This window comes from Myotis daubentonii, chromosome 18, assembly GCF_963259705.1.
Source record: "Myotis daubentonii chromosome 18, mMyoDau2.1, whole genome shotgun sequence".
Classification (NCBI taxonomy): domain Eukaryota; kingdom Metazoa; phylum Chordata; class Mammalia; order Chiroptera; family Vespertilionidae; genus Myotis; species Myotis daubentonii.
The window spans coordinates 33,847,416-33,870,949 of record NC_081857.1 but is presented as its reverse complement, the minus strand read 5'-3'; the positions used below and the strand labels follow the sequence as shown (position 1 = coordinate 33,870,949).

The 23,534-nt window shown below is 43.1% G+C and overlaps 1 protein-coding gene across 31 annotated transcripts in view; it reads right to left on the bottom strand.

Moving 5' to 3' along the window:
* LOC132220444 (myomegalin-like) overlaps positions 1–23,534 on the bottom strand; it is a 154,572-nt gene that overhangs the window by 61,831 nt on the left and 69,207 nt on the right. For 10 of the 31 annotated variants that reach the window (XR_009449785.1, XR_009449786.1, XR_009449784.1 and 7 more), the window contains exon 1: positions 4,101–5,540. Coding sequence is in view for 28 of the 31 variants with exons in the window: in XM_059673527.1 (XP_059529510.1) it covers positions 4,101–5,225 (1,125 nt within the window). In the remaining 3 variants the exon portion in view is untranslated. Of the gene's footprint in view, positions 1–4,100; positions 5,547–10,978; positions 11,195–14,157; positions 14,276–16,073; positions 16,254–16,423; positions 16,548–19,271; positions 19,349–23,534 lie in introns of those variants that run through there. The other 21 variants (XM_059673531.1, XM_059673524.1, XM_059673532.1 and 18 more) reach the window with 9 other exon arrangements.

The window sequence follows — 23,534 nt, the reverse complement described above, 5'->3', positions numbered from 1 at the left end:
GAGAGAATCATTGATCGGCTGCCTTCTGCACGCCCCCTACTGGGAATTGAGCTGGCAACCCGGGCATGTGACCTTGACTGGAATTGAACCGGGACCTTTCAATCCACAGACTGACACTCTATCCACTGAGCCAAACCAGCTAGGGCGATATGTTTCAAATTTAAACTATAACAGAATTTTAAAAAGTAGCCTCAGATTTAAAGTGGTAGGAACTGTGGTTATATCTAGGTCCTTTAAACCAAAGAATCTTAGCGATGTGAAGAAAACTTTAATTATCTGGTCCAATATCACCCTACATTTAGGAAACGGTGAGTAACTTAGAGATGGTAAGAAACTTGACCAAAGTGACACAGGAAATCAGGAAAAGATTCCAATTAAACCAAATGCACTTAAGTCAGTAATGTATCTTTCACCTCTATATAAAATCACTATCTATCACAATGCCGAAAATATTATAGGGACCAAAAGTTTTTTGCTTAATAAGAACAATAAAAAGCAAGCAAACAAAAAATAGGCCTGTCTCCTTCTCAGGAAAATGTTCTAATCCTTTAGTGGCTCTCTTAAAAATAAGACCAGATAGATAGATATTTAATATCGATATTTCAGCAGCAACTTTGAAGCCAAGAAGGCCACAGAAGAGTACAAATGAATCTGGATCTCATCTGAACCCATCTTGGCATAACTTATCATAGGAAACTCCTAATTCGGTAATTACTGACTTACAAGCTAGAAGTTGTTTGTTTCTTCTCTAATCATAATACTTTACATCTCAGAAAAATGTCCTTTCAAATACAAGTGCCAAAAAAGCATTTAGCAAAGCCCCACTGAACCAACTGAGCTTGTGAATCCTTATGAAGTATCAAGCACATAAATCAATCGCTCCTATGAAGATTTTATCGAGCCTGAAATTCAGTAACACTTGATTTGGTTGATTAGTGTTAATCTCCAGACTATCGGTTACTAAAATCATGTTGTAACAATTTTAATTAAGTTGCTTTTAACTCAGGACAAATCCAGTATCAGAAAAAAGAATTGCTTCCAGGCCTAATGTTGTATATTTTAAGACCTTTAGGCTAAAAGACAGTAATTTAGGTCTTCCGGGTTAACAGCATTTTTCTTGGCACATTACTAGTCCTCACAATAGCAAGTCATTAATCTCAAACAGCTGTAATTTTCTATTCTATTGTTGGTAAGAGGAGATACATAAGAATCATCACCCAGCATAAAATTAAAGACCTAATCTTGCCCAGCATCTAACACATCTTCCAAAGGGCCTGATCTGGTTATGTAGCTAAACTATGAGAGCTATGATTTACTATAGTCACATGAGAGCAGACCCTGGCATTGCAAAGCTTGAAGCAAAGATTTGCTCTTCGAATTTACACAGAAAAGGATGTGGGCCAGAGCTGAACTGCTGTTTACTAAGGAACCACACCCCTCCTATCATAGCTCTTCTAGTTCAGGGGCACACAATAAAGAAGGAATAATGACCAGCTAGAATAAAGCTTCAAACCTTTCTTTAGATATTTAGACAACCTTGGGTATTCAGGCATAAATTCTGTACAAGGCAAATAAGCCAATTTACATAATATTAGAAAATTAGTAAGCAGGAGAATGACACTGTTGCTGTTTGTCTTTAACATAAGGAAGGAAAAAGCAAAAAGAAAGACAGTAAGAAAAGTAATCAGAAGGCACTGTGATGGTGACATTTGAATAGTGCACATCATTGGGAACGTAGAAGATTAAACAAAGAAATCAAAATGATCTTACAGAACAATCTTGCTCTTTCTTCATATTTGTAGTAGAATATAACTAAAGGAAATTTTATTCTTTTGTGTTTTTCCTTTCTACAAACTAAAAGGACGACGACCAAAAATAATTTACATTTATTTCTAATCTTTCCACATTTGTTCAGAGCAATAGACAAAAACCAGTCTGCCTTTGTTCCACTTGGCTTTGGCTCTGCCATAAAGCACAACAGGCCTAAGGGAATTTAAAAGTCAACCTGGTCTAAAAAAATAAAATAAAATAAAAGTCAACCTGGCCTAAAGAACAGACTAGGGGTCCAAAACATACATTTTATTTTCAAATACCTGAGCCCAGTTTATCTTCCTATTTCCCCCCACATCCTTAATTATTAGAGAAAATGGCATAGTAATTAAACGCCATAATTCAAGCTGCATGTTATTCTCTCCCTCCTCTCGATGTTTTATTATTCAACAAACAGTAAAGAATGTAAGCCAAGTGATGGATGAAAAGGTCATATACTTTTTTTAAACATCTATTTTCCTAATGCCCAAATTTAGCGAAGGGACTTGATGTAAAGATGCAGTCAACATGGTTAAAGGAATCCTCCTGGAATCCTTAGGTTATAGAAAAGAGACTGTTTAAAATAAGTACTTTTCAAGTCAACATATACCAGGCAATGTAACTTAATACACAGATTAAAAGACCTCGGCTGAGAATGGTTAGGGATCTTTGGCTGTGCCTGGGCTAAGTATTTAAACTATGAGCTTTCCAGATCTCTCAACTGAGGGCCTGCATGAAATGATCTTTAAAATCCTTCCCAACACCACAGTTTGTTGAGTGCAGGCACCAAAAAGACAGAATTTTTAATTAAATATGGATTTTAAAATTCCTCTCATTTTACCTGCAATTTTCTGTCTTTACTTTTCTATAATATTGACCATATATGAGAAGGGGTAAAATAAGCTTATTTCCCACCCACCCTGCCCCAGTCTCCTTTTAGATCCTAATATGAAAACACCATGTTTAATCTGTGACATCTATGTCTGGTCACACAAATACTGTAAAGCCCAAATTTAGCTGTGAGGCTCCCCTCCAAGAAAAGCAAGCAAAAGAAAAGAAGCACACAAACAGTCGGCACACTAACACTTAATATTTTATACAAATGAAAACATTATCAAACTTTTTCTAACACTTTCATATGTACTGTTTCTGACAAATTTGTCATTGTGATGCAAATTTAATATATACACTAAAACTACTTCTCAAAAATTTCAAGTGGCAATCAACAATTTCATTTTTTTATCAAGCTGTAAATTTCTAGGATGATGGTGACTGTATCAGGCTTTCCAAAAATGCTTTCTAGATTGACCACTTTTATAATGGTATCGCTAAACAATGTGTATCAAGTAGAAAACGCTAGATGTTTCACAAAGTTAACTGAATCTAGCATTTACTGTTGCTATAGAAACAAAATAGCATTTGTCAGATCCCTGTATATAGCTGAATTTAAAAAGTGGCATGAAATCTATTGGCCAGATGTAAACAGCTCAAATTAAGATCAACTCCTATCTTCTAATCATTTAGACACTCAAGAATATAATGGATGAAACTGTGGAGGGATAAGGACACATGTAATACCTTAATCAATAAAGAAATTTTTTAAAAAAGAAACTCTATTACTTGATAATGGATGAGTCCTTTCTTAATATCAAACATCTCCTAAAGAAGCTCAATAGACTAACTGGCTGTGTGTGAAGTTTTCTCCTTAAATGACATTTTAAATGACAACACTTGAATTCCCAAATCTCTTTTATGAGCAAGTCACCATCAGTCCTCTATTAATTTAGTATAAACATTTGCCCAGATGCTACAATACTTTGGTGAATTAATAAGTTTTCCCAAACCTTTACCCTATCCTCTAATGAGTTTGAAGCTTACCTGGGGAAGAACTAACTCCCTCACAGAATGGGAGAAAACATCTACAAATCTAAAAAAATAAAAACAAAACGAAAAAAGAAGGGAGACAGGGGGAGGGGAGGTGTGTAAGAGAGAAGACTTCTAGTGCCAGACATAAGATTATATCTTTTCATCTGGTCAAAGTGAATTCGAAATCTCTATATGCAATTGTGATAATTAATGGGAAGGCATCAATAGATGTTGCTACAAAGGGGATTGTGGAAAGCAAATCATTTGAGTGTGAATCACATAGACTAACTGTGGACAGGAGCGAAAGGTGCAGCAAAAATGGGCTCGATGATTAATGTTCTAATTAACCTTCATTTAGAAATCATGTAAAGCTTGCGGCCTGATAACTATAATTTAAAAAGGCACTGTGTAGCCATGTTGTATACCTGGACCCGGAGTGGCAAATACTCTTCACAGAGGTCATCCCACAGCTCCTGCAGGTCTGAAATCTCCAAGGAGTAACTGACAGGTGTGCTGTAAAGGGGTTTCAAAGACCTGCTAAGGAAACCGGAACTAACGCCATCTGCCCCGCTCTGGCCAGGCCTGGCTCCCGGTGGGCTGGATTTCACTGGGATAGGAAGCTTGCTCCCTCGGGGGCTCTGGATGGGTTTATAATCAAGACCTTTAATCACACTAAGCGCGAGCTCCAGTTTGGGGTTGCACGTATGCTGCGGGGCCTGCTCCTCTGAGCAGCAGTCACACTTTGCAAGCTCCTTTGCGCTTCTCTCGGGTTCCTCGTCCTTGTGCTGCGGAGGACTAGCCTGGACACTTGCATCCAAAGATTCCACCGAGGACCCCGGGGTCCCTTCCTCCATGCTTTCTCCGTCGGGGGGGACCTTCGTGCCTGGCAAGTCCGGGGGCCCGACCTCAGACAGTGCTGGTTCTTCGGTGCAGATGCTGGTGGACCACCTGGAAGAAGGGCCACACATGACGCTTCTGGCCACCTTGCGGGGCACTTTACAGATGGCCTCATAGTCGGAATCGGCCACCCGCAAAGTCGCGCAACCACGGCATCTCCTGGGTCGGTGTCCTGGGCCTTCGGAACCATGGCAGCTGTGCAGCTCCTGAACCTGGTCCTCGTTCTCCACCCAACACTCAAACCCCGAATAGGCAAAGTCCTCCTGGAGCAGCGCGGAGTACCGCACGTCGGGCAAGCCGGCCAGGTCCACCGTCCCGCTCCCCGCCCGGGTCTCCGCGCCCGCGTCCTCGTTATTCTTGCGGTACAGGCTGGCGATGCAGAACTTGAGGCGGTCCTTCTCCAGCAACAGCTTCTGCAGGCGCTCGATGGACAGGGCTTCGATCCGGGCAATGACGGTGTCGAAGCGATAGATCCGATCCAGCATGAAAGCGCACTTGCTGCAGACAAACTCGGCTTTGCCGTCGCGGGAGACATCCTTGCCCAGGACGTGCGAGAGCAGCACCTGGAGGTTGAGCTTGGACGTCGTGTGGAAGATCCAGCGCCGCTGGTTCCCGCACAGCTCCCGGGCACAGATCCTGCAGATCTCCTTCATCTTCGCTCCCAGCCTCCCCGAGGCGGCCGCTGCCGCCGCGCGGGGTTCACTCACCGGCGCGGCGCCGCGCTCCGTCTCCCGCCGCGGTGGCTTCGCGCCGGCATGGCACAGCCCGCCGCGATCCCCACCGGGCAGGGGGTCACCTCTGCCCTCCGCGCGCGAGCGCTGGGTACCGGAGCGGCCAGCCCCGCCCCTCACGGAGGGCGCGAGCGCGGAAACGCCTCAGGGCGATGCTAAGTGACAGCAGAGCAGGCCGTGCGCGGAACCTGCAAAGTCTCCTCCGGCGGTGCCTCCTGAGCCAGCCGCCCGCGTCCTCCACGTCCTCCCAGAAAGCAGGCTGGGTGCACGGAGCCCGGGCGGCAGCCAGCCGCTGACGTTGAGGCTTGGAGACAGAGGATCAGATTTCAAGATGGCGTCAGCGGCTCAAGCTCCCGCCGCCTGCTGCAGGTTCCTCTGGGAACTGTAGTCCGGGAGTCCGCAGCCCGGCTCTGCGCATGCGTGGTGGCGAGTGCGTCCCTCCGCCCCTAATCGGGTCACCGCTTCTTGCGGGGTAACACAGACCTGGCTCAACGCGTGTTTGCAGTGGCACGCAGGACGGACGCTGGCCGCTGCCAGGCCACTTTCATCGGCTAAGATGTCACCAAGAAAGCGCATCAGTTCCCGCGTGGGTCCTCCCTGCCGGCCTGCAGTATGTCCGGAGGCTCTGCGCGGGGAGGAGAAAGCCGAACCCCTCCCCCTCTCCCCACGGGCAGTGCCACGTCCTCTGGATGGTGCAGCCAGGCAGCGCCACTGGGTACCGCTGCGCGCCGCCTCCCTCCCGCTGCAGCCCCACCTCCTCTCCCATCCAGTCCGGTGCTCGCATTAAAAGGCCCTGAGGCTGCAGAGGCGGCCGTGGAGGGAAAGTGGATGAACCAGAGGGGGCGCGCGTAGGGCGGATTTTAGAAGGCTCAACGCAACCTCTCCCTCGACTGCTGGGAGTAACTAGAGAAAAGGGCAAGTGTTTCTCCCCTCGCGATGTTGGGGGTGGGTGGTAGGTTTCGCACCCCCGCATGATTTGCCCTTTTCTTTTTAGAAATTCAGAGATGGCACAAAGCAATCACCCGCAGCTGGTTAAGCAAGATGTTAAAGACAATGGAAGAGAAAGTGGGCTGTTTAAAGAATGTAGTCACCTGAGAGTAGATTACCATCGCCGAATTCTCTTTCAGGTTCTGGAACAGAAGACCTAGCTGCTTTGAGCAAGAGCCCAGAGTGTCAGGGAGTGCTGCTCTGCAGATTTAGGGCTGGGAATTTCGCGGGCTTTAGTTAGTACCCTGTTTTATTCAACACTGTACAGCTGTAAGTCACCCCACCCTTGGGAATAGAACTTGGGATGCACACAAAGACTGGAGGGAAACGAGCTCTGACTCGGAGGAACCCAGGTGTCAAATCATTTACAATAAAGAATTTTCTTGTTGTGAGAGGCATGCAGACACCTCTCACAGGAAGGAAAACAGCCCCCCCGGCGGTTACCTGGAGTCCCCCAGCGCAGGGCACTTCCCAGTGACAATAATGCTGAATTTTATTAACCTGACCTTGTGAGAGGTCATGGCCAGCAACAGTCTAAGTATATCTAAGCCCACACTCCCCAACCTGGAGATATTCAAATGCCTTCAATGACAGCTCCAAAGAAGTTGCCAGACTTCTTATGGAGGATTAAATGAGATGATTTGGGAGAAGTACTCTGACAGTAAACAATAGCAAATGTTGTTATTTTAACATTATAAAAATATTTTCAAGTAATTTTAAAACGTTGTGGGGCGCTGCACACATAGGATTGTATTGTTCTCTTATTTACTAGTAATCACCAAAACAAAATCTTAGTAGCCCCAATGGGAGAGGGGACAGCTCTTAGAGCTTTGGGCGGCACAGGCTACAGAACTCTGCATGTGTGATTTCACTAAGTATGTGTATGTTCTGGCCCTAACACCAAGAATGCAAAATAGAGTTCCGAGTAAAACTCATTACAGCTGCTAACCCCTACTTTGTCATAAGAATAGCTTTGAAAATTGGGAAGATAAAATATAGCCCAGAAAAATTTTATAAAAGGCCCACTTGCAAATTCAAAACTTTATAATTCCTATCCATATAAGATTTGGAAAATATTATTTTACATGCATATGCGCACACCACACATTTATGAGTGAAGCAAAACATATTAAGGTGAGATTTAGGGCTTCTGTGATGATTTAGAATAGAATGATTATTTCTAAAACTTGTCAAAGGTACATAATAAAGGAAAATTTGAGAGCAGGGTACATATCATGACAAGCTATTAAGAAGTAAATAAATTATTGATTTTATATGTCAGCACTTTGCTTCAAAATATATTGATACATGCAACTGTATGTCCTAGGTCCGATCACTTATTCTGGCCCTTAATTTCCTAATCTACAAAGTAAACATGTTGAATTTAAACAGTGGTTTCCCACCGTTGTCATGCATCAGAGTCACCTGGAGGATTTGTTAAAGCACATTGCTGGGACCCATCTCCTCAAGTTTCTAATTCATTTGGTCTGGGGTGAGGCCCAAGAATTGGCGTCCCTAACAAATCCCAGATCATGCTAATAATGCTGCTGTCTGGGAATCACACTGTGTAAACCACTGAATTAGAAGTATCCTAAACTGTATGAGTAAAAATCTCAGTCAAAGATCAGAAATTCTTCAGATAAATTGAAAAACCCACTAATAAAGAACTACTTATAAAACTGTTGACCTCAGAGAAAACGATATGCTAATTTGGAACAAGATTCCTAAGTATTACTGTCGTCAGGATGTTTTGCACTATCTCTACTTTGATCTCTACATTTGAGGCCCTGGGAAGTATCTCTGAGGACCATAGTCACGTTTGTACCCCAGCATTGTAGTGTTTCTAAGACCTAATTCTGGGCTGGGCGTTTCCAACAGAATCAGATGTGGAAAATCCCCATGTCTCAAACCAGTTGTATTAGGTTTCATTGCCCTAGTTCTGACATTGGGAATAGCTGTTCTAAACTAAAAACTATGCCAAAAAAAAAAAGTGGTTATGGCAGAGAAGTAAAGCAGATGAGGAAATGCAAGAATATCAATCAAACCAGTTAGGCTTTATGGTAATACCACAAGCATGATTTCCCTGTGCTGCCTGGAAATCTTTAAGATGTCAGAAACCATCGTGTTTTGCATTAATTACTGACACAGCATTTCCCAGCACTTCTTTAAAACCAGATTTCCAGTTCAACTATAGATTGTAGTCATATGGGTATCAGCAGGATCCCTTAAAATAGTACGCATCAGAGTCTTTCCAGTTAGGTTATTAAATACTCATAGCTATTTAAGTGAATTTTATAGTAGTGTCACATCAAGGAACCCATGAGCGAGAATTTATGCAAACTCTGTCTTTTCTCTGCCTTCAGGGAGCTTTCAGTTTAGTTGAAGGGGAGAAAATATGGATGCTACCATGAGAACAATTGGTTGGTAAACTAAATGGTACTGACTTAAATTCAATGTGACTGTAAAAAAAAGTTGAGATGAGCATGGGCTTTGTAGTTAAAGGGGACGAGAGCAGCATTTGAGATGGGTCTTAGAATGGAGACAAAGGAAGGGACTGAAGAAAAAGGAAACGGCATCATCAGAAGTCTGTAGGTAAAGGGAGATAGTAGAGATTTTGCCGGGCATTTGACTGGCCAGTTTCATCCTACTCATTACATCTTATCCTCTGTCATTTCTCATTCAAAAAACATGTGTGAAGGGCCAGCGGTAAGCCAGACTGTGCTGTGGTGCTATCGAGGGCCTTGGCAACTAGAACCAGGACTTAATGTTATAAACTTGAGCAGAGAATGGCATGATGAAAACTTTGTTTTGGGAAGATTAGCCAGGCAACATTCAAAATCTTTGTCAAAAGGTCAGAAATTAGACTTTCAGGAAGAGATGTGGGGATGATTACAGGAAGACCTGCTAAAACACCACTGCAGTTATTCATCTGTGGGGTAATAGAAGTCTGGGGTGGAAATGGGAAGAAAGTGGTGTGAATCAGTTTGAAGGCATGATCAGTGGGACTTGATGACGTATATGCAGAGAGGATGAACGAAAAGAAGGATTGAAAATGGAGGTAAGGTTTTTGGTCTGGAAAACTGGTAGATAAAGTAGTCTAAATGAGCAGAAATGTCAAGTTGAAGCGTCAGTCTATTTGCAAAAAGATAATGAAAAATTTGATTCGGGACCTGCTGAGTTTAGGTGACTTGAGAAAACTCTTCTGCAATCGGAACACAGGTGAGAGGGGACAGGATTTGAAGGAGGAGAGCATTGGTTAACAATGTATAAAGCTAGAGATACATCAGCAGGAGAGAGAAACTTGGTTGTATAATTTCTCTACCTGGATGGACGTGTAAATGTCAGAGTTGTTGCCTTTAACTCCCCAGAATCCTTCCCTATCAAACCAAACACTACATTCATTCCATCCTTTTTCTGAACATCTTTGGCTTATCCAGAAACGTTGCTTCACATTTTCACTATGCTTTCCATTTCAGGTTCTGGAAACCTTAGTAGAAGCTTACTCCTCTAATCATTGTGCATACTATCTCCACTGTAAATGCTCAATAAGCATTTTCAATGAAGCTATAAAGAAGGCCCTTCTTTTTCCACTTCCTTTGATGTTCAAGAACTATGATTGTCTTAGCTGATAAGACCTGTTTCTGATACATGTTATCAATGGGGGTTATGTCTGGGAGACAGGGATGTTGAATGACGTTTTGTCAATGAGTCTCTAGCTTCAACATTCATCAGCTTAAGATGGGGATGCAGAAAAGCTGCTCTGAAAAAAAAAAATCTCATATGAAGTTGGCTGGGGCTGCCTGAACTACTAATCCCTGCAAGGTTTTCAGTCTCTGCCTTGAGCTTTGGAGCACATTATTGCCTTAACCTCTACTTCAGATCTCTCCATGGTAACGCTGGAATGTTTGCTATTTTAGGAATCATGCCTCATTGAACAGCAGCGTTATTTGCATTGGGTTCCAAACAAGCCATAAATGCAATGGCTTCGTGTCTGCTGCTTTGTGTGAGTGCCGGATTGTTGAATGCATGCCTCTCCCGAATTCTGTTGTTCGGTTTCATTCTCAGGCCAGCCACAGTGAAATTGCATGGTAATGAATATCACCTTATACTGGGGGGGAATGGAGAAGGAAAGGGGGAAGACACAAAACAAGAGTTCCTCTAGACCAGTGGTTCTCAACCTTCCTAATGCCGCGACCCTTTAATACAGTTCCTCATGTGTGTTGACCCCCAACCATAAAATTATTTTCGTTGCTACTTCATAACTGTGATTTTGCTACTGTTATGAATCGTCAAGTAAATACCTGATATGCAGGATGTATTTGCATTGTTACAAATTGAACATAATTAAAGCACAGTGATTAATCACAGAAACAATATGTAATTATATATGTGCTTTCCGATGGTCTTAGGCGACTCCTGTGAAAGGGTCGTTCGACCCCCAGGTTGAGAACCGCTGCTCTAGACTGTCCTTTGCAGGCACATCGTTTCCCTTGCCTGCACACCCTCCAGGAATGGTTTCATTTAAAAGGTTCTGTGAGATGAAGCTCCTGCCATTCTGTAAAGGGAATAATACCCGTCACCGGTGCCACTGCCAGCTTTCCCCTGCAACGCTGAGGACGCCTTCACCAAGGAAGAGAGCGATGCTTTGTAAACTTCGCTCCATTCGGTTCTCTGACTCCCTAGTGAAAAGGGGGACAGCCACCTCAAACAGCTCCCAAGCACCCCGATCACAGCATGCTAGCGACCCGAGTGGATACAGAGGACGGGAGGCCAACGCAGTATTGTCAGTCGGTGGCATGTTAAGCTTAGGGCATTTTTGTCGTTGTTCTATGAAGTTAATTATCTAATAGAAGCTCAGAAGTATTGTGCGAGCACACTCCAGCTGCAGTGATGCTGTGCGATGTCTTGGTAGAATGGAAAAGGGAAACAGAGGGATAATAAAATCAGGTGAGTCAACTAATCTGTATCAAAGCCGTGCGTCTTATTTGCAGAAACTAAAATGCAGCTACTATTTGCAGATACGGGGGAACACCCAGAGCAAAGCCTTCCGGTGTCACAAATAGCAAGAGTTGCCACGCACTACTGCATACAGAGGGGGGAGACAAAGCGCCTTACAACTGGTTGTATCATCATCTTTATGCCTCTACTCAGTTCACAGAATGGAGCAGATGAAGCCAGGTATTAGCTGTGTCAGACCACCATTTACTGCCTCGAGGCATGACATCAAATATCTGCTCAGTCAATCAGTCTAAACAACCACCAGGATTATCTTCCTAAAATACATCAGATGCTTTTATTCCCCTTGCTTAATTTTTTAAAAATTCTCAGTTGCCTACAACATGAAGTCCTTAGCGTGACATGTGTGGGACGTTCCAGCTATGTATTTCACTCTCCAACATTTAGCATATATGTTTGGTAATAGCAATTCCTTCACTATGCATATATTGTTCCCCTTGCTTAGAATGCACTTCTCCAATTTTATGTCGGGTGTACTCAATCTTTAAGGCCGGGTCCAGGTGAGTGAGGCTTTCTCTGACTTATTCCCTGTAATTGATGGGTCCCTTTAGCATTGCACGTATATTTCTATGTCTTTATTTATCATCCTTTATTTTAATTCTTTACATGCCAATCTTTTATTGGACTATTAACCCTTTGGAGGCTAGGACCCCTTAGGCCATGGTTCTACTGAGCAACTGTACAATCTCCGTTGGTGAATTCTGCAAATTCATGGGGGTGTTTCTTGTTTTCATTGTCATCCCAATAATGAGTGGGACAAAGGGTGCTACATAACTTGCAATGGACAAAGCATGACATTTGAATGACTTTCAAATCTTCCACGGGGCACTGATGGAAGTAATAAAACTGTTTACATAATCATCTGAACTGAGGACTTAATTCTACTGTATATATGGACATACTAATATACACTAAATTTTCCATGAGTCGAACTGCTGTGTAAATTAGGAGAGAACTGGTTTTGTTTCACTTGGAAACTTACCAAGAGTTTTGGCATCACCGATGGCTCATTATCATGTTGGCATCACCACTAACTCATTACTAACAGCATTGCCACTTGCCATTTCTGAAGTGCCAACAGAACATGCCTGCATGTTGTAACATCACTTATAAAGGCAGACTGCATTTGAGGCTGTGATAGTCACAGTGCTTTCTGTTACAGTTATAAGCACCTATTTCTTTGTCTTTTTAATATAATTGTGCTCAAGAACTTACATATTAAAAAAACATTATTTTATTATAAATTACTCTCTTCTTATGCCTCCTATGTCAATATACTTCACAGGGTTGTTTTCAGACTTGTTGATTTGAGTTAATGTATAAGATATTTAGAGCCACACCTGATACATAGAAAATGGTACAATATGTGCTGATTTCATTACTACAGAAAAGTTGTTGAATATTCATTGATAAATATTTTAAATTACACTTGGGATATGTTTTATATTTTAATAGCTGAACCATTTGAGTGATTAAATGTTCCCAAGATATTACAGAAAGTGCTTCAATACTTCTTTTTGTCTAAGAGATTAAAGTGGGAGATAATTATCACTGTGATCAATTTGCTCTGAACCATTCATACTCCAGTGTGGTCCACCTGATGAGCAATAACTCAAATTGACAACTCTGAGTTCAGTTTTTGTCTATAAAATAGTTTTTTTATGTGCAAGGCTAACAGGTCTGAAGGGAGAATTATGACCATTAATCTCACTAATAAACAACAGCTATATTTATTAATTTTGTCCTTGTTATAAAGCAAAGACAGTTGCAATGTGAGCGAGGTTTGCAATATATGACTGACTCTGTCTCTATAACTGCTACTCATCTTAGGAACAGCCTTACTCTTTCAGGTTGTTAATAGGGATAGTGATGATAGTAGTTACCATGTTGTAAGTCATACCCTAGACAGCTCATACATGTTATTTCTCATCTGTACAAATAGCGAACATGAGGTATTTTAATGCCTATTTTACAGAGGAGAAAACCACTTGGAGGGTTTATGTAACGTGCCCAAGACTATACATAAAACAAGTGTTGACACTCAGATTCAAATTCCAAAACCTGAGCTCATTCTTTCATACCACTTTGCGTCCCTCATTAAAATCCAAGAGACTTGCCCTGGCTGGGTGGCTCAGTTGGTTGGAGTGTCATCCCCTACACCAAAAGGTTGCAGGTTCGATTCCCGGTCAGAGTACATACCTAGCTTGTGGGTTCCATCACTAGCTGGGGCATGTACAAGAGGCAACCGACTGATGTTTCTCTCTCGCATTGATGTTCTCTATCAATCAATCAATCAAAATATATCTTCAAGTGAGGATTAAAAAAAATTGTTCTGCCCTGACTGGTTTGGCTCAGTGGATAGAGCATCGGCCTGCGGACCGAAGGGTCCCAGGTTCGATTCCGGTCAAGGGCATGTACTTTGGTTGTGGGCACATCCCCAGTAGGGGGTGTGCAGGAGGCAGCTGATCGATGTTTCTAACTCTCTATCCCTCTCCCTTCCTCTCTGTAAAAAAATCAATAAAATATATATCTTTTTTAAAAAAAAAATTGTCCCAACAACCTGAGGGAGCTTGGTCATGTATCAGTTCTCGAGTGAGCCTCCAGAAGAGAACGCAGCCCAGCTGCGACTTTGATTTCAGACTTGGGAGACCCTGAGCAGAGAAACCAGCCAAGCCATTCCTGGACTGCTAACCTACAGAAACTGTGGGATAATAAATGTCTATGGTTTCAAACCACTAAGTATGTAGTAACTTGCTTCACAGCAATAGATAGCTAATACATTTGGATATAAGAAAGCAGGACTCACGAAAGCACGAGGCGAGTGCCTCCGGAAGTACAGCCCAAACCTCACCTGCACTTCCATGCTAGTTGGCTCCTCCAGCAGATGTAGCAGCTGTTGTTTCTCTTGAGAGAGCTGTTCTACAAGCTTCTCCTGGGCAGCCAGGCTCTGACTCAGTTCTTCAATTTGTCTGGATTGAAGAAAAAGTAAGAACAATTATGTTCATGATACTATTACTACCTTCAGCCCACTCCAAAGAGAGCATGGCTCAATACAGGAGGTTTTTAGCTTTGGGGGTCATTGAACTCTTTGATTCTTTTCTTCAGAAAGCCATGTACGCTCTGCTCCAGCCCCCAAACATTTACACAATTTGCTTACATTGCCACTAGGTTTACGAGCCTCCTGGAGCCAATCTATGGATCTATAGACCATAGGTATGTAACTGGAAATAAGGGCCCTGGAGTTACAGTTTCTTCGGTTGCTATTGTTGTTTCACTCAAGAAACAATTCTTAGATAGCCATTATGTATACTCAATGCACTCTACCAAGTACTGGGAATATAAGTTTGGAAAAGTCACAATCTCTGCTCTGTGAAAGCATTAATTCTTTTAGTGTGTGTGCCAAGAGTTGGGGAGTGCAGAGACAGCAATAGAAACAAATAATAGTCATAGAATGTAGTAAGTGCTGCCATACCACAGGTGTATGTGTACCTTGTAGTACATTGGGTGCTGCCATGGAGCTACAGGAAGACAGATTTTTTTTTTAAGACAGATTTTTTAAAAACAACAACAATTAATTTGACTGGAAAGAGTCTGGGGAAAGCTCAGGAGAAGAGATTTTTGAAGACTGGATTATTTGCAGGCTCAGAAGGAGAGCTTGAACAGAGGAATGAAAGTATGAAGACACAAGTTATATTTGGGGAAGAGTCATTGGTAGAAAGAAGGGGGAAAGGCTGGGGCGGGGGGGGGGGGGGGGGCGGAGAGACAATGGCTGGAGAAGAGGCTGGACATTCAGACTAGGATTAAGTTAAAAGACCGAAGGCCGTGTTGAAATATACAAACCATGGGTTCAAATAAACAGCTATTCCTTATCTACAACACGCAAGGCATATCTTGCTGTTTCTCTGATAATGTTGAATTCTCCACTTCAAAACAGCTCTGCATTATTAGATAGGAATGGACAGTAGAGGGGCAGGACCGGAAGTGAAGAGAATAGTTAGAAGTTTTGCTGTAGCAACCTGGACAGTAGTGGCCTTAACAACTGCCCAGTTACCTTTCGAAACAAATTCAAGTTCCTTATCATGGCGCACAAAGCTGGCACAATCAGACCCCACTGTGAGCACAGCTTACCCCTCCCGAGTCCTCCCCAGACCCTCTGCTCTAGTTACGTAGAACCACGCGCAGGCCTTGAAATACGCCCTTCCCTCTGTCTCCCCCTCCACAGTTTCTCCTTCGCACAGAACATTGCTCTTCCCCCCACGTCCTATGCTTTCTTCTAGCTTCTATCCATTCTTCAAAACTCAGCTCAGATCTCAGCTCCTCTAAGAAACATTTAGTCCGGAAGAGATGACAATCCTCCATGTCCCCCAAGCATCCCCTGTTACTTCTATCAGAGAACTTATTAAGACTGTGCAACACGATAAGAGAGCTGGGTCTTTCATCTGTAACCGTGGTGCTCAGCCCCGTGTCTGGAATGTAGCAGGTGCTCAGTAAATGTCAGTACAATCAGTAAATCCACATCTCTCGTTTGCCACCGTGGGACCCTAGTTCTATTTATACCTACACAAGGCTCCCGATTGCCAACAAATGAGTTCTTTCCATGAATACCATTGAAGACGCAACCCTAAAAACAAAATCTTTGGTTGTGGGAGCCACCGAGTCTTAGAAATGGACACTGTAAGTCCTTAAAAGGGAAGAGTGCAGCTGCTATGTGACTCAGAACCTCGAGAACAGGCAAAAGGCAGGTGACAAATACAGCACCAAAGGCACCTACTTGTCCCTCTGGGCCAGGGCCTCCGTGTGTTGGTCGGGCCTGGCCCGGTCTCCTGGTACATCTTCCCTGTCCTTGGTGACTCCCTTCAGTTTCTCCGAGAGCTCCAGGTTACACTCTTTCTCTGCTTCCACCAGAGCTGCCATCCGCGCAGCTTCATTCTTTGCTAGCCTGGATTCCTGCAAAAAGAACAAAAACTGAGAGACTGCGAAGTCCCCACCGAGGTTAAGAGCCCTAAAACGCGGGGACACTCCATGCGTTTGGGGAGCATGAGAGGGGAGGAAAGGTGAATGCAGGGGCAGAGCAGTAGGGAGCAGGGCAGGGAGCCTGGGCCTGGGCCCCTGCTTACCTCCTGCAGAAGCTGGATCTTGTTCTCCAGGAGCTCGTAGACATGCTGCGTCTCCTGCTGCCTCTCCTCAACCTGGCGCCGGAGCTCGGCCTCATTGTGGCTGCTGAGGTTCTCCGCATCGGCACTGAAACCGCAGAGCACGGGCCAGTCAGAGCCAGTCACGTCATTTAGCTCGTGAACCCATGTCGGCTGTTTCACACAGTGATGAATGAGGAGAAGAATGAAGGCTTTTTCCCTCTGTGACTATTTTCAGAACTGCTTTTTCCAACCTTTCCGGGAACTCTTAAGTTTTTGTTGCTTGTCCATCAGAATACACTTGACTCCCTGGAGCAGGGGTGGGGAACTTTATTCTGCCAAGCGCCATTTGGATATGTATAGCATCATTCGTGGGCCATACAAAATTATCAACTTAAACATTAGCCTGCTATATTTTCATCAAACATTTAATTAGCTCACCCCTAATGCCGTGGCAGGGCCAGACCAGATGATTTCGAGGGCCTTCTACAGCCCGCGAGCCGGACCTTCCCCATCCCTGCCCTAAGAGGCTTCATTATTCCTATAGCTTCCTGGGGGGATCGTTCATTTGGAAGGTGAGTCGCCAGCAAACTGTTCAGAACTCAGCCTCCATGTCCACTATCTTCTGTCCAGGGACTCTTCCACTCAGGCTTATCCTCCCAGAGTGCTTTGCTAGTTCCCTGCCTTTCTTGCTATTTGCATTGAAAGTATTCCTTTCACTGCTGGGACAGAATACCCATTTGGGCAGCCACAGAAATGCTCTCCTCCTTTATAGCCAGTAACTCCTAAATACCTGCCCTGCATCTGGGCTACCTGGCCAGCGTCCCATCCAGTTCTCCCTGCGGAGAGCAGACATTTAATCTACGGAGGCTCGGGGTTCTGGCCTAGCTTTGGTCCTCTGACGTCCTTAGGAATGAATGTCCAGGCGCTAAAGTGGGTCAGGTGTCACCAGCTTATTTTTAGCGAACAACAGCTGCCCGTGGATGTCTGAGGATTAGAAATTTGGGGGCAATATGGGGTGCTGAATGATCTTAATTCCGGTTTGGTTTTATTCCTGCTGTAAGTCATTTGTTGAGAACCACAGACCACCTTCTTGTTCTCAGAGCAGAGAGCACCATTGTACCTTCATAAATCAAAGCTACCCTACCCAAGCCGAGTGGTACTTTAATATTTGACCCAGAAGGCTGTGTCCATGGAGACCAAAGGGAGCTTTCCTAAAGATGACAGGATCCCTTAGTTACTGGTGGACACTACTCAGTACTATCCAAAGGCTTTATGTAACTTGAGTCTCTGGGGGATAGAAGGGTCTTAGTTGTACAAGGGACACAAGTCAAAAGAATAACCCTAAGTAGAAAGACCCCTAAATAGGTAGACCTCAGAAATCATCAACTTTTACTTTGACTCCATATTCTTTGATAAATGCAATAGACAAAAGCTAACTATAATATCTTGAGAATGGAAGTTATACATTTTCTGAGTAGCTCAGTTGGCCAGGAATTCCTGATTGAAGAGGCTACAGCTGTTGTGAAGTCAGAGGCGCTGAATTGATGCCAGAAGATGTGGGTTCTGCCACTCATTTGACAAGACTTTAATACCCTGTACCTTACTTTTTTCATTCCTAAAAATAGATAATGCCATCTAATTAAAAGCTGAAATGACATAAAAAATTTTTAAAGCATTACACAAATCTCAAAATCTATTACTCAATTGTTATTTTATGTTTTCCTAAAAGCTATCAGCTCACTTAATGCTTTAGTAAGTGTTTAATAACACCAGTATATTGTGTATTATTGAGTCTGGTTTTGAGTATTCTGACCTTGCTAGACTAGTCATCCTAAATGTCAAGAGAAGTAGCAATAGAAAGATTGACAGATCAGATTGAAAGTAAACTGATCACAGGATACACTCTGAAAATTATTTTTAATGGCAATTTTAATAATACTTATCATTTAAAACTCAGTTTTTAAATTATAAAAACTATAAATTATAAAAGTAACTATTTTAACAACACAAAATTATTTAAAGAAAAAAAATCAAGTCTCCTTCCCATCACAAACTCCAATCTCACTCCCTTGATATAAGCATGTTAAAGGATTTGATATGAAATTCTCCAGTTTTCTTCCTATGCAGCATCAAACAAACACATATACACAAAGAGAGCACTGTTTGCTTTTACTCAAAGGGGCTGACACTATAAACATCACTCAGCACTTTTCCCCCTCACTTAGTCTGTCAGGGACTTCCCACCAGGATAGAGCTAACTCATGCTTTTTAATGACTGAATAATATTCCACAGTATGGGTAGATCAAAATGCCTTCAACCATTGCTCTATTGATGCATAGTTGCTTCTAGGTTTTTGCCATTACAAATAATGATCAAGTAATTATCTTTACACATTTATCCTTTCATAGTCATGTTTTTATTTGTAAGGAATAGATTTAGATTTTTATTTGTAAGGAATCCTTTTAAGGATTATTTGATCCGAGGAAATTTTTTTTTTTTTTACTTAGGTAGTGCCACATACCAAAAATGTGGCCACAATTCATACTCTCGTCAGCAGTGTATGAGAAAGCCCATTTTCCCCAAACTCTATGCCAGCCCTTGGTGTTATATCAGTAGATTATTGAAGAGGAAGTTTGTAAACTTAAGTCTGGTGAATTTATCCATCTATGGCAAGATCTGTCAGACTTAGTAACAGAGCCCTGAATTAGACATGGCATCCAGATGCCAGAGTTCAGGATAAAGGAATTTGGTTCCAAATCTATTATTCTTGGGTTAGTGAGCCAGACTCTGGAAGGGACCAGAACTCATCTAGTGCAAACTGCAACTCACCAAGTTTTATCCAGATGCTGTTTCTTGTCCTGGAGTTCTCGTTTCAGGCTCTCCACTTCAACCTTCAGCTCGATGTTCTGAAAAGCACACAGGCATGAATCATGATTACCTGCCGCAGACCCTCTACCCTGGAACCAGGTTCCTACTTGAACTTGCCTCGGTCCTCCACTTGTCATCTCAACTCAGCCCTCTTCCTGGCCCTTGACACAGCTGTGGATTCAGATGGTCAGTAACCTAGCCAATGACCACCGGACTGTAGGCCTCAGGCCTTCCCCGGGGCTACTGAACCATCCTCCTCATCTGTCCCTCACGGCCCCTGGTGCTGAGCACTGCCCAAGCCTGTTCGCTCTTTAATGCACTGACGGACAGAGTGTATATCAGAATATGTTTTTTCTTACCAACACAGGTGTGTTCCTGTAAACCAAAGTACTGTATATAGGACTGTATTTTAAGTATACCTAGGAATTTAATTATTTAAAGAAATTGTGTGTGATGAGCATTTCTGAAAACAATACCCTGCCTTTACGATAAAATTGGACTTTCATAAAATTGCATTTGTTTAAGGTGACAGGAGATTCTGATGGCAAATGTATGAAGAGAACACTTCATTTGTATTGAGGTGAGGCAGCAACAAGTCAGATTTTGACAAACAGAAGAAGGAAATAAAAGCATCCCAAGTCAAATATGGACAAGGATTTGGTGAGAGCTTGTCCAGGAAGGCCCAGGGCAGGGGAAGTGCCCTGGTGTATGGTGAGGAGTGGGAAATCAGTACAGAAATCAGCTTACAACCAGTTTGTGAACGTCATGCTAAGAAGGCTTAATAGTAATCAGTAGAGAACAAGAACTCACTAGGGAGCTGCAGGCAAAATAGGGCCCCGGCCAGCTCTGTGCTGAGGAAGGAATTCATGGGAGATAGGTGTGAGGATGATGATGAGCCAAGAGGCAACTGACCAGAACAGGTGGGGACTGTCTGAGCCAGCGAAGCACAGGGAGGAAGACTCAAAAGACCTCTCAGAGGTAGACTCCACAGGGCTCGCAGATTAGTGAGAGACTCGATTAGACCAGAGGGAGGAGCAGAGCCAATGCTGAGGTTTCTAGCCAGTGGGTGGCAACGCATGTTAATGACTAAACCAGGGCACAGAAACAGGAGCAGGTTTGTGGGTGAGCCGATGGAGGGGTCTCTGCATTTTAGTTCAGAATGGACTTTATTCAGGCTTCGAGCTGAGTGCACAGAAACGAATCCGTTCCTTCCCTGATGAAATCCATTACACAGTATGAAGCAGGAGGAGTTTTATTAATACTATGCTATGGGCTTCATCACATGAGCCTCCGTTTTCTCAGTGGTACAGGATGGTCCCACATTTTAAAAATAAGGAAACTGAAACCCAGAGGGTTCCTCTTGAAGATAAAGCAATAACCGAATCCAGCATTCCACTCCAGCATTTCAGAGACCAGGCCAAGACACACTGCCAATCTCCCCTGACTTAGTGGAATGTGGTGAGCTATACAATTAGGGAATGTGCCGCATTTGGGCATTCTTGAAAGATGTGGAGGCAGCAAGGAGAGTGGCCGAGAGCATAGGCCCCGCAGGTGAGAAGAGGGCCTGGCAAGTCACCCGCCCTCTCTAAGAGCCCCGACCTCCTCATCGATCAAGGGGGGGATCGTAATGGTTCCTCGCTCATAACGATATTCAGAAGACTAAGTGAAATAATGCACAAAAAGCACACGCGTGGTGCCTGGCGTGCAGTAAGCATTCAAGAAATATTACCTATTACCAACTATAAAACCAATTTACCCTGTCTGACTAAGGGAGTTAAAGTTCTCAGCCATAACCACATTTTAAACTAGTATAATGTCATAGAAAGAAAAAAAATGATTACACCGAAGGTGGGCTATCCCAGACCCTGCACGCAAATACATATCCAATCCGCACATTCTTCATGGTAGCTTTATCCTTCTAAGTTAAGTAGAAAAGAGACTTGAAAAGGAGGGAAAGCAAAAAATAAATGAGGAACGATAAAAAGAATAGATTACTTCTCTGCCCTAACCGGGTTGGCTCAGTGGATAGAACGTTGGCCTGCGGACTCAAGGGTCCCAGGTTTGATTCAGGTCAAGGGCATGTACATCCCCAGTAGGGGGCGTGCAGGAGGCAGCTGATTGATGTTCTCGCTCATCGATATTTTTAACTCTCTATCCCTCTCCCTTCCTCTCTGTAAAAAAATCAATAAAATATATATTTTTAAAAAGAATAGATTACTTCTCTAGGCCTTAGTATGATGTCTGTTCAATCAAACAGATGGTGAAATGTATGTCTCACACAGAACTGCTGAAATCGCTTCAGCATCACAGATTAGATCTGAAATCTTATGATCACTGATTCCAGCAGATCAAAGTCATTTCACAGGTGATACAAAATCTTACCACACGGAAATACAAGTACATTCCAATTTAAAGTGTTATGGTCTAGCCCCTCTACAACCAATGTTTGCAGAAAAATCACTGCCTAGTTACACAGAGTTTAATAATACTTTCTCTATGTTGGTAGCTTGTTTTGTTTCTGGGAACATCACTTGACCAGAGCCTTCACAGCAATCCACATGAAACATGGGATTCTGCTGAATCGATTCCCACCCTGATTTTTACTGCAAAGTTCAGCATAGAATTGGGTTAAGAGCAGCCACCAATTACCTGACTTCTTTTCAAGGCTTCGGAGTTAACTCTATTCATTGATCTTCGCTTATATAATCCAAAATACGGTTCTAACTTTTAAAAATTAGAAGAGTTTCAAATTTATGTCCCAGTAGAAGCCATGGCACAGCAAATTCTAAAAAAATAACCTACCCCTCTTTTAAAAAAAGAGAAATGGCTTTATCTGGCCAATTAAAAAAAAAAGCTCTTAAAGCAAAATGTATCAATCTTTTCAGCATTAGACCAGAAGCATCATTACCCATTATATTAAGGAGGTCAAGAGTTTACAGACTGCCTCCCATAGATATTCCACATTTCTAGGAGTTGGGGAGAGACGTTCAAATTGAAGACGTGTGATCACAGCCAGCCGTGTGAATGGGTCAGCTCTGACTCTTACAGGCCCTTGTCCTGCACATTTAGCAACACTCTTAGTGTAAAAGGACTTTAGAGACCCTGTGGGGAACAACGACGATGTCTAATATGTATTTCTTATACTCAGTATGCTTGCAATCCAGTTGAGGGAAGAAGAGCAAAATTCCAAGATATGGATTAAAAAATGCTAATGGTGATCATTGGTAAGGGAGTTCAGATATAAACTCACCCAAGGAGGCTGACTGGGTAAGAAAGAGAAGGGTGGACATCACTGTAGGTAAGGAAATATGGTATTAAGTTGAAATTGCTATATAATCCAAAATGTACAAGTACCATTCAGGAGCTCAGTCATTTCAAGCATAAATATTTGACACTATAAAGTTCTAGAGTCACTTTTTAAAATTTTACCCATTGGCTGATGAGTGGATAAAGAAAATGTGGTATGGCCATACAATGGAATATTATTTGGCCATTAGGAGAAATGATATATACAGCATGGGTGAACCTTGAACACATTATGTTAAGTGAATGAAGTCAGTCACAAAAAAACCTTGTGCTAAAGCCCGTGATACCAAACCTGGATTTAATACCTGACCGAACTTCCCTTTCAAATTCTCCCAGAAACATAATTTAATCAACCAGTCTGGAATTTTCTGCTCAACACCCATGAGGTAATCTATCACATGGGCCCTCACCATGCCCCATATTGAGAAGAGGCAATCTGCAGGATAAAAACCCTTGCTGTCCCCCAGCTCCCAAAAGAAAATGTCAGTGGTCTAAAAATAGTCCTTTCCTTTTATCAGCTCCCTTCCCTCCCCTTCTTCCTGTAAAAAGCTTTCATTTTGTACAACCCTGGGATCATCCCTCTAGTTGCTAGGCGGGACGCTGCCTGACTCATGAGTCGCTTAATAAAGCCAATGAGATCTTCAAATGTGCTGGGTTGGTTTTGATTTTTAACAGCCCGTAGACCCTATGATACAGGAAAGACTTTACTCCGAGGTGAAATTTCTGCCTTCCTAGATTCCAAGTTCACTGTCTCCTACGAGCGCAGTTAAGCCCCACAGGAGACACCTAGGTTGCCCCAACATGTGACAAGCGTCCTTCATTGCCAGGGAAAGGACAGCAGGGCAGTGTCCACAGTCTCTGTACCCAGAGGACTCTACGCGGCCAGGGCACTTCCCGGCCAGAGCCTGCTTTAATGTC